Genomic DNA, 11,579 nt, shown 5'->3' with positions numbered 1-11,579 from the left:
TGCTTTGTTTCCTGTTTTGGTGCATTAATGGCCTGATCATGTTGAGTACTCGGGTAAGAGCTACAGAGAATTGAGTTGATAATCCACAGGAGGACAGGAATCTAGGGAAGAATTTTCAGTCATTTTTCCAGGAGATTCACCTGAAGACAGACGAGAAGGCCGAGCTACTAACAGAGCAGGATGCAAGGAAATGGAGTAAGAAACAGGAAGCTTGATCACAATCACGAAGGTGAAAAGAATCAGAGGCACGAGCTGGTGACTGGAATAAGAAATGGTTGTTAGGATTGAACCAGGAAAGTTCGCCCCAAAGGGGGAGCAGCAAGGGAATGATGGTCCACCTTATTACTTATTAGTACTACATGGGTAAGATTAAAGCTTTAATAATCGAAAGCAACTGAACATGACTGCTCTTGTAAACTGGCACCATATAAATGTATTTAATTCATTTACTGGTTTGATAGTTTCTAGAGCCTCAGTTATAGACTTGTGGGGGCCATACCATTACTTCCAGTACTTCTTGTTCTTCTTTACGCTGAAGATAGTTCTTAATGACTTTGGCTTTGGGTTTTGGGTTGTTGTCCTGCTGCTGAATAAATTTGGTGCCAATAAACAATCATTTATATATTTATATTCTTTATTTACAACAATCTTTTTTAAAACCTGCCTAAAATGTTTAATAATAATAATAATAATAATAATAATAATAATAATAATAATAATAATAATAATAATAATGGATTGGATTTATATAGCGCTTTTCAAGGCACCCAATGCGCTTTACAATGCCACTATTCCTTCACTCTCGCATTCACACACTGGTGGAGGCAAGCTACAGTTGTAGCCACAGCTGCCCTGGGGCAGACTGACAGAAGCGCAATAATGTAGGTATAAATATAAATATACATATTAATACAAAAGGACAAGTATGTGTGCAAACATGTGTTGTGGTGTACAAAAGTGACAGGATGCATTAAGGTGATCAATTCTCTTCCACGTGTGTGGACTTGACCCAAAAGGATTAATTCAAGAGTCTAATAGCAGCTGGAAGGAACGACCTCCTGTAACATTCCCTCAGACAGTGGGGTGGAAAGAATCTGCAGCTAAAAATGCTCTTCAGATTGTCCAGTGTGTTATGGAGTGGGTGGGAGTCATTGTCCATGATTACCAGCATTCTGTCACTGATCACCTCCTCCAGGGTGCTGAGCTTCATGCAGACAACAGACTCAGCCTTCCTTATGAGCTTGTTCAGTCTGTTTGCGTCCTTTGCTTTGATGCTTGCACCCCAGCACGCCACAGTGAAGAAGATGGTGCTCACAACAACAGATAAAACATATAGAGCAGCCTGAAATCAGTTTTCATCACCCACTGAAGGAGTCTCAACTCACTAAGTGTCTGAATACAAAACTGTGGCATTTATCACAGTACATGCTTTACACCTGAAATACTGAGCTCTTTGCTGGTTGCACATCATGAGTCTAACTCATTATTCATCAACTTCAAAAATACACAAGAACAACCTCCCTCAAAATATTATGCAGACATGCTCTGTGGAGGTTTTCAAAGCAAAATTTAAAACCCACTTGTTCATCCTATCCGACGTGTCTTTATTCCATGCCTAAAGTTTTTACTGGTTCTTTTTGTTGTTGATTTTTTTATCTGTTTTTAAACTGCATTGTTTTTATTTATTTATTCTCTTTACCTTCAAATAGCTGTTCAGCACTCTGATTGAAAGCATTTGATAATACAATTATTTGTATTAGAAATGTGGAAGACATGAAGATGTATCCCATGCTATAATGTCTAACTCCCACCACTGGATTTTTGCATAATGACGGATTTGTTTAACCTGCAAAATCAGTGGCTGAAAGTCTATAAGCCTCTGAATCTACAAACACATGAAGTTTTGGCAGAGTTTTCCACATCTTAACATCCTACTGTTGGTCTCTCATTAATCCCCTGTAGCACTATAATGATTTCATGAGTAATTGACTGATACTCCACATGGACATCTACATATTCTCCAACCTGTGACATTGTTGAAGGACTGTGGCTGTGATGCATTACAGCTAAGAGAATAATACAGATATATCATGTCTAAAGCAGTTATATGTGTATTGTTTATGACTTCTCATGTCCATATGGAATATGTTTTATACCCTTTGATATTGCTGCTCTCCATCAGTGGCCTGTTCTTTCTCTGTTACTCTCCTATAGCCATCATCAGCATTGTGTGTCCATCACTGGTAACTCACTGGTGTCATAATCCAACCAACGTAGGATTATGCATTTGTATTGGGAGAGGTAAGAAGTCAGTTACTGCTATATACTAAAATCTAGGTGATGTCATTTAAGTCAGCTGTTAAATATGAAATATTTAAAAGCTAACATATTTGCCATTTTCACCTTGTGTGTTACTTTTCAATAAACCTCCTTTGCACCTCCATGAGTGCCTGCACTTGGATCTTCATTTATTTTCTCCACACGGCTTATCCCATTCGCCGTGACATTAAGTTAACATTACAGCACTATAAATTGTGAGTAATGCCTTAAGTTCAAGTCTGCAAAAATACAGACTCACAGAAAAATATTCAAGAGAATTTTATGAGGCCTCAGGTTCAGGTTGTCCTCTGGTACAACATTCAGCCTCCATGTCTGGGCAGGGACATTGGGATTAGACCTTTTACTAGCATTGATAAAAGTTATATATTACAAACAATTCTCTTATAAAGCATAACTGCAACATTTATATATCATACTTCGCAGCACCAGTTTAACTAAACATGTAAAGATTTCTCTGGAGTTTTCAGTCAGCTGTCTTCTCTCAACCTACCTGTTTCCACTACAGCTGCTCTTTTTTAGATTGTAGAAATCACATTCAGATCTTTTTACATTTACATACCTCTGATTTTACCATGGACCTCAAACTTAGACGGAGAAAAAAAACACAGGGAAACAAAAAACTTCATCATCAAACATTGTTACGTTCATGGATCTGGAACAATGTTACCTGCTTTATTACTCACTGTAAAAACCCAGAAAGCACTCATTCATTTACTAATAGAAAAATAGTCCTTATTTTCATAAGTCCATTCCAGCTAAGCTAATGAAACAAACAAAATTGCCAATATTGGCAAGATGTAAATGTTCTATACTCAAATAATATTTTTAAATGAGAAAAGGAGCTGCACAAGGCAATAAAAAACCGATAAACCTGGATGCTTCCATATTTTTTAATTATGTATCTCTTACATTGTATTACTTTTTCTATACCTGCCTACATGGATGCATGGTTTTCAACCAAATAGCTTTTCTATTACTTGTAGCGCACAAAAACATGACTTAAACCACAGAACACATAACAACCCTTTAAAATATTACATTGAAGAAAGCTGAAAGCTACAAAAACAAACATGACAACAAAGGAGAAAACACAAGTCAAAAACTAAGATCACAACAGTAATTATGGCAACACCAGCACAAACTTTACCCATCACCTGCTCTGCTTACTACAGTTAGGTCTCTGTGACTTTGTCTGCTCCTCCAAAGTAACAGTCAAGTTAAAGTGGATACGAGGACATCCAGCATGCATTGCAACTGAACTCCATTGAAAACGATGACCCTAATTTATATCAGGTAAGGTTTGGGACTGTTATGGTCTCATTGATAGCTGTTAATTGTTCAATCAGTTGTTTAATCTCTGTCTCTCTTCCACAGCATGTCTTTATCCTGTTTTCCTTCTCTCACCCCAACCGGTCGCAGCAGATGGCCGCCCCTCCCTGAGCCTGGTTCTACCAAAGGTTTCTTCCTGTTAAAAGGGAGTTTTTCCTTCTCACTGTCGCCAAAGTGCTTGCTCATAGGGGGTCATATGATTGTTGGGGTTTTTTTCTCTGAATTTATTATTGTAGGGTCTACCTTACAATATAAAGCACCTTGAGGTGACTGTTGCTGTGTTTTGGTGCTATATAGGTAAAATTGAATTGAATTTAATTGAATTGAAATTAATTCCTGGCTGTTACAGTTTTCAAACAGTAGAAGTAGAAACAGGACATAAACAGTACAATGTTTTGTTGTCCACCCTGACCTCCTCAAGCAGATCTCTGGCTCTCCTCACTTTCTTCTCCATCACTTGTGTAAGTCAGCAGAGATTGCTGTCACAATGAAACAGAACTATGGATCCTAATAAACTGCACATAGACTGTGCAGTGACGTCCACAGAAGGACAGAGTCTAAAGTGTTGAAAGAGACACTGCAAAACAAATCAAGAGACTAGTGTTATGGCAAATGCAGATGGACCCAGGAAGCAGAACGCATGGAGGCAGAGTTGCGGTGAAGACAGTTTATTTACAGTGAGGGGGAAGTATTTACAGGGACAAAATATATACAACAGTGTATGAATGGGGACGTGGAGCCAGGACGTGCAGGTGACGAAAACACACACAGGTAGTGCACTCGATCTAAAAAAGGAGAGTGACGAGATTTAGGAGGGTCTTGCCCGATAACCGAGAAAAGCTTAGTATTAAACTTTACAGAGAGTTGGAGAGCTTACTTGGTACTGTTTGATGCCAAAACCTCCAGACGGAAAACAAACCAGTCGAGGCAAAATCCTAGGGAGGAAACAAAACTCCTTACAGTCACCAAAAATAATCCAAGGGCTCCAGCAGGCAGGGGCAGAATTTCAGACGCTCCAAAAAACGCCAATACTCCGACACTAGTCTTCTGTCAGGTAGCTCCTAAAGAACACTTCTCAGGAAAGCATCGGATGAGTAACAGGTGTGCCAGGTACAGTGACTCATTGCCCCGCCTACAAAAAGAAAATACAAATAAAAAAAAAAAATACAAAAATACAAAAAGGGAAAAAAACACCAAAAAACACATACAAACAAAAACACCACATAACCAGAACCCAACTCCTTACAACTAGAGCCTATCAGGAAAACTAGTGAGTGGACCTCTGATTAAAGAATTTCTACCAAACTACAACTGCAGCTGAACAAATGAGCTGTTGGTGAAACTTTACACTCTGAAATATTGAAAGATTTAAAGGATGAGACAGCTCAGCACAGCATGTTATTAACTTCACACATGAAGTAGTTCAGTCCAGTCAGACTTCAGTTTTGCAGTCACCGTCCCCGTCCTGCTTCTTCGACTGGTCGTCACGGTAACTCTGGACTTTCCTCCAACAAATCCTGAAGTCTGTCAGTCTTTCTGACAGCATGAGGCCTGACAGCTGGACAAAATGTGCAGATGATGAAAAACATGAAGCATAGTTTGAACTTGTGTCAAGTTTGTGTTTGTGACTGAACTGCTGACCTGCTGTGAAACCTGCTGCTGGATCTCTGTGCTGTGCATGTCTGCCTCTGACTGAAGCTTCATTTTCAGCACTGTTTGCTTTGTCACTGCTAAAAATGAACCACATATAAAAACACAAACATTAGTGTTTTACATGATGACAGGATCTTACAGTGTTTGCATTCTGGACCTCACCTGTGAAACAGAAAAAATAGATTTTGCTGCCACAGTTGCCATCAGCCCATTTCCCTGACATTAAATTCATTACTCCACAGTATTCAACTGAACCGTAGTTATCAGGCTGACCAGAGATCCAGTTAGTGAATGTGGAGGTTGTGTTGTCAGACCAGGAGGCCCAGGGATCCCTGTAGAGGCCAATCCCCACATACTGAACCCCTGATCCATTCAAAGTGAGTGTGATGTTGGATTTCTCCTCTTTGCTTCTTATACTGGTCAGGTCTGTGTGGTATGTCCTGCAGTACGACTGAGCCGCTGACCAGGAGCGGCTCTCCATCACTAAGATGTAACTTGTACTGCTGGATGTAAAAGATTCAGAAAAGGTTTAATTTTGAAACACACAGACTATGAATCTCATAAAATTGTAGGACAACTAGGGCAACAAATCTTTTTCCTACCATTGTAACACAGGAAAGGGTAAGAATCTCCACAGGGTCTATCATTCATCTGTGTTTGTCCCTGAAGAGCCACACAGTATTCCTTTGAATTTACACAGTCTGGTTGGCCGTTAGCCCAGATCAAAAATTCATGTGTAATGCCAACATATAAAAGTTTTTCTTCCATGGACCACTTCCAGCTGTAACGATCATCATAGAGCCCTATCCGAACCAAAGCATTGATCCTTGGTGTCATTGAGAGAAGCAGTTGGTTGATGTTGCTGTTGTAGATGGTGACCAAGTCAGTGAAGTGTTCTCTGCAGTAACTCTGAGCTTCAGTCCAGGTCTTCAGCTGGTTCACAAAGTGGTATTCTCTGGAGTGGGGAGGAAGAGTGGAAAGTCCTCCTGAGAAAAATGAAAAGTTGTTATTGTTGAGTTTTTATTGTTAGACGAATAACTGAAAATACTGAAAAAACTATTGAAATAGTCACACTATATGGAGCTATCCAGAGGTTAGAAGTAACAAAGTCTAAATATGTTTTTTTATAATACTTAAGTAGAATTTGTTACAAATGAAAATGTTACATTTTTTACAAAGATTTCTCTCCTTTTAGTTTGTATAATATTTGGTTCAACACATCTGGGGGAAGTTTCACATCACTATGTGACGTTAAACATGAAGTTCTTTGAGTCTAAATGGAGGAATGATAACACATAAAAGAAAGTCCTGCTGGTGAATGAGTTATATTTTAAAATTTATTTTTCTCTTCTCTGTAGTTAAACTGCAACAAGGATGTGTAGTGCAACCACGTACAACTAATATAATAAATCTAATAATACATTTATTACAACATTTTTGGAACACCAATCGTACGCCGTTGCCAACAGGCCAGGTGATGTGTTTGGAACCCAAGCTACCCAATTAAAAGCGATTGTGTTCTTAACTGGGCAGACGCTCCTGCTATGACTGATCCTGCTTCAGATAGAATACGCTATGGCCTTCAGGACCTGGTCATTTCACCAGCGATATTGCCTGTTAAGTCTAATTGTTGAATGTTGTCATTGTGTTTCTTAAATTTGTAAGGTCTTAGTTCAGTCTATAGGATCAAGACATTCCTTTGATCCTGACCACCTCTCCAGCCACTCTGTGTTGGGGGAGGTTTTATTGCAGATACATCCTAACTGGAAGGTCTGTTTCTTGTGTTGTAAGCTTCCGGCTTTTATGATCCTTTTGGTGAGCAGGAGGTCACACAAACGCACCCCCAGGACACACACACACACACGTTCTTGCACATGCATACACATACACACACAAATAGTGCCTTGTCTTTGTAACCAAGAGGGGTCTTACGAGGGGAGGTGCTTTTTCTGTGATGAGTATTGTAACAGTTTGTCAATAAATAGCTGCGAGGGAAGCTGCTCTTTGAAGAATTTGAGTTTGGAGTCAGGTGAGGAGCGTGAGCTCCGAGAGCTGGTTCTGACCCAAAACTTCCCTCATTAGCGAGTTGTTCTGTTATGTCTTGTGTTCTTCATGAGGAATAAGTCTCTAAACTAGCTGGGTATGTGGAAACACCGACCCAACATTGCCCTTCGCACAGGGCTTTTGGGCAGCAGTTTAGAATGTGCTCCAAGGTTCCTTTTTTCTGGCAGAGAAGGCAACCTGGTGTCTCTACCTTCCCCAATTGAAGAGGTTAGATGGACTTGGTAGCGCGTTGTATACGACCTGGATCATGTGAGATTATTATGCTGTCATATGTTATCCTATGCCTGTAATCGAAATAAGTGAATCATGATACTGCTGTAAGCTACACCATACCTCTTATTATAGAGAGTATAATCAGTATGTAGTTTTAGTTTGCATTATACTTCTGAATTAAAAATAATGTGAAAATCATTCGATTTATTAGATAGGTTTGTATTATCCTACACTGTTGATTTACTGTGAATGAATTACACTGTTTCATGACATTTCATACTGCTGAGTTAAGAAGAGAATACTGTGTGCAGAGAGCACAGAGCACATTCCTCAGGAGCTTCACCCCCACCTTTGTTGGAAGTAGAAAAACAGGGAGCCAAGGTCATAGCTCAGGCTCACCGAGAGTTAGAAAGTATATGGATGTTTAGGTTTTCACGACTGGGTGGGGGCCATCAGAGGCTATACGAGTTTGAATAACCCTCCTTCAGCACAAGGATTAAAAGAATTGGGAGGATTCTTTTAATCCTTCTTTTAATTTGACTTGTTCGCTTCTCCTCAACTCCTGCTCACACCTCCTCAAGGATCAGCAACCGCTGCTCGTTCCCCTGTGCCTTGTCATAGTTAGGTGTTCTACTGCTACCTAAGCCTGCTCTTCCCTGAGCCACTGCGACCACCTGCAGCCTTTGCTCTAGCCTTTGACACTGCAATGTCTACAGTCTACAGATGTCTATGACTCAGCAACTCTCCTCTTCCACCCAGTCCTGACCTTGATTCCAGCCAGGGCATCCCTGAGGGGTTGCTGGACTCCCGATATTGTAGCAGCTCCCTGAATCAACTCACCATGAACTCCTCACTTAGGCTGCCAAAGGAGAGCTTCAGCTTGATGTTATGACCATACAGAGTGATGCTGGTCAGGCTTCATGGCAGTCCCAACCACCTGCGCGGAAACCTGCTGATCCTCCTCCCAAAGCAATCCACTGTTCAGATAGGGAGTTCATAGACTAAGAGGGGCCACAGAATCCAAGGGAGGATTCTGTGTTAAAGACAGGCCTTAAATTCACCAGGAAGGCCAGATTTGTCCACCACAGCAAGCCAGGTCTCCAGGTCTTCGTTAGTTGCTTGTATGGAGGCTACATCTTTTAGGCTATAGTTAAAAACCTTACCTAAGCTCTTCACGGGCGCATCAGTAAGTGATGGTATCTTGATGGTGCCCTGTGAGAAGCAATACTTAGTGGGTTTGAAGCTCATGCGAGCCCAAGAAATCATCTCCTCAAGACCCTTTAGGATCCACCTGCAACCTGGGACAGATTTAGTTGTCACCGTTGGAGGAAGTCGGTGTAGTAATCCAGGATGAGGTCTCTGAACTTTTTAGGGATGTAGATGTCATCCGGGGAAGGACACATTTTGTTTTGAAGTTGTTTTGCTTTGCATGTTTGCTGTGTTTCTATGTGGAGTGTTTTATTTATTTCTTTGCATTGCATGTTTTGGTTATATCTGTTAAATTGTCCTGGAGAGACTTCGCCCTTCCTGTTTACTAATTTGACACACCTGAGAGGTGACAGCGGTGGTGATTTAAGGAGTGTGCGCGGCATTGGTGCAGGTTGGTGTGCAGTACGTGGCGAGGGAATGCGACGGCCAGTGCGTGGAGAGGCAGAGGGAGCTGTGCTGCTTTTGGAATAGCTGGATGCCAGAGGACGCTACGGTGGGGGATTAGTTGGCAATGGGACAGCGCCCTACCTCCCACGGCGAGACCATAGTGCTGGTGTGACACAGAAAAGCGCCGGGCGGAGTTAGGAGCTTTGCCCATTCGGGGTAAACTTTAAAACCGTTTCTGTATAATAAATTATATTTTAGTTTTATTACCGTTCTATTTCCTTGGCTGCTCCACTGCTCCGTCTGTTTTTTGGAGGATTTGCCTCCTGGTGAACCACCTTACATAACGCCGATTCAGTGCTTGTTCTACCAGCTTGTGGGGTATAGATCAATAGGGATTTTTCAGGTCGAGCCCAAGTACTGCCAGGTCCCCTTTGTTCTCCCTGGCTTCCCTAATATGCTGTGTGAGTCTGTATGCTCCAGACACCCTGATACCACCAAGAGCCCTCCTTTCTGGACTGAATTATTGATATAGGAGTTCTACAGAAGGTAGTCTGTCAGTGGCCTAGCGACGATGTTAAAGAAGATCTTCCTTTCAACACTCAACAGCAGGATGGTTCGGAACTGTTCGATGTTTTGGGATCATTTGGGATCCTCACACCTTCTGCTTGTCTCCACTGGTTTGCTACCTTGCCCACAGAATTTTTCATATTCTGGTAAGTAGCCTTGGACAGTTCTTATAAACTTTGTAATGTACTCCATATACTACACCACTGTTTTGATTTTGTTATTTTTCAATACCTGCTTGGTTAACATTTATATTCAAACCAATAACTATCATACTAACTATCTTGCAGTACAGTCATTATAACAAAAAAGGAAATGAAATAAAAAAACAAATTAAACAGGACACTATGTTCTGATACACTGATCCAGACTGATTCAGTCTCTAAGCTGGTGAACAGGATACACTTCACTGTACGCTAAATGAATACAGTAGTGATATGTCATGAGCAGCCGATGCTTTATAGTGAATCAGAAGAGTCGACTCCCATCGAATGAGAGCCGGTTCCTCACTTTTTTTTAAACAAGGTTTGTTGTGTTGCCACAGTATTTACCTGTTTAATCAAATTGGATATTTATATTTTCATATGGGAATTGATACTGCTGGTAATGGCAGTATCAATATTTCAGGATCGCTCTGCACATCACTACCTCTCAGTCAATGAGTGAGACATTAGACAGCGGTGAGGAAGAGTATCGCAAAAACACATAAATATGACTGACACCCATAAATGAAGCAGAATCTGGCTGCAATTTAAAGAAGAAGCAGATACTCACTAAAAGGATAAACCGAATCTCCAAGCGGAGGCATTTGATTTTCATCAATGTCAACCTCCCGATCTCGGCTTCTCTTGGCACTCCCCTTCATATTAGCTCCAGTTATCTCTAAATTTTGTTTTCATTTTCAAAGTTGTCTTGTTTTTCTCGTAAAAGAGAAATAAACTCTGTATACAGTTCACTGTCATTTGTGTTAAGTCTGCTTCTCGGTCCTGTATCTGTGAAAACATTGTTTCATGACACAGTGTGTTTATGTCAGGATCTGACGGCGCCCTGACCGGTCGACCTGCCAGTGTGTATATTTGTGTGCGTGTGTATGTGTCTCTCCTATCACCCTGTCTTCCCCTCCGGCTCCGCTGTGTGTTAGGAGGTAACCTAGCAACAGGCTACCTCCGACCCGGAAGTGCTGTCGCCCGGAGCTGCCGCTCCTGCAGCCAATCCACCAGCTGCTGCCCATCAACGACAATCTTCAGCAGGGCTACTTAATGGTGTGCCTGAGCGACAGACAGCGCTGGAGTATTGCACTAAGCCTGGTAGTGTTTTCAAGTCGCTAACGTTATAGAAGTACTGTCAGATCTTCGTATTCATTTTGCTGTCGTGTGTGTGTTCACCCAGGGATTGACGGAGGATTCACGGACACAAAGGAAGCACTTGGAGGAGAGACGGGCACTCACTACCATGCACGGGCTTACACGGAAGGAGGGACGCACTATCACCATCGTTGCACATTTTGAACTGTTGTCACCTTGCTGCACTGTAAATAAATGCACTGTCATTATTTCTGAGCTCCGCGCCTGAGTCCACTCTTTAACAACCGTGACAGTTTATAGGTTATGTTAATATATTAATATTACTGACCTGAGAGCAGCAGGATGAGCAGTAAACAGGTTTCTTCCAGTTTTTGCTTCTGTATAAGAAATATAGTGATCATGATTATTATTGTACCATCATTATTATCAAAGATGTTTATTATGTAAAGTTTCTAATCTCCAGTCTAATAAGTTGATTAGTATATAGTTTATATGCATATTAGAGATGGACCGATC

General features: G+C 41.2%; 1 protein-coding gene and 1 long non-coding RNA gene across 2 annotated transcripts; one reads left to right on the top strand and one right to left on the bottom strand.

The window, feature by feature from the left end:
- Window positions 1-4,534: 4,534 nt before the first annotated feature.
- LOC146521121 (C-type lectin lectoxin-Lio3-like) lies at window positions 4,535-5,875 on the bottom strand. The gene is made up of 3 exons (XM_085136652.1): window positions 5,485-5,875; window positions 5,311-5,399; window positions 4,535-5,227 (listed from the first exon to the last, which is right to left on the bottom strand). The coding sequence occupies exons 1-3, from the start codon at window positions 5,801-5,803 to the stop codon at window positions 5,102-5,104; spliced, it is 534 nt and encodes a 177-aa protein (XP_084992778.1). The 5' UTR covers window positions 5,804-5,875; the 3' UTR covers window positions 4,535-5,101.
- Window positions 5,876-10,575: 4,700 nt separating this feature from the next.
- LOC146521120 (uncharacterized) lies at window positions 10,576-11,318 on the top strand. The gene is made up of 2 exons (XR_014870002.1): window positions 10,576-11,066; window positions 11,149-11,318. It is a non-coding gene; the product is annotated as an uncharacterized LOC146521120 (long non-coding RNA).
- Window positions 11,319-11,579: the final 261 nt, after the last annotated feature.

This window comes from Neolamprologus multifasciatus, chromosome 3 (assembly GCF_963576455.1).
Source record: "Neolamprologus multifasciatus chromosome 3, fNeoMul1.2, whole genome shotgun sequence".
In the NCBI taxonomy this organism is placed as follows: Eukaryota; Metazoa; Chordata; class Actinopteri; order Cichliformes; family Cichlidae; genus Neolamprologus; species Neolamprologus multifasciatus.
The sequence above is the reverse complement of the archived record's forward strand: the minus strand, read 5'-3'. Positions and strand labels throughout refer to the sequence as shown.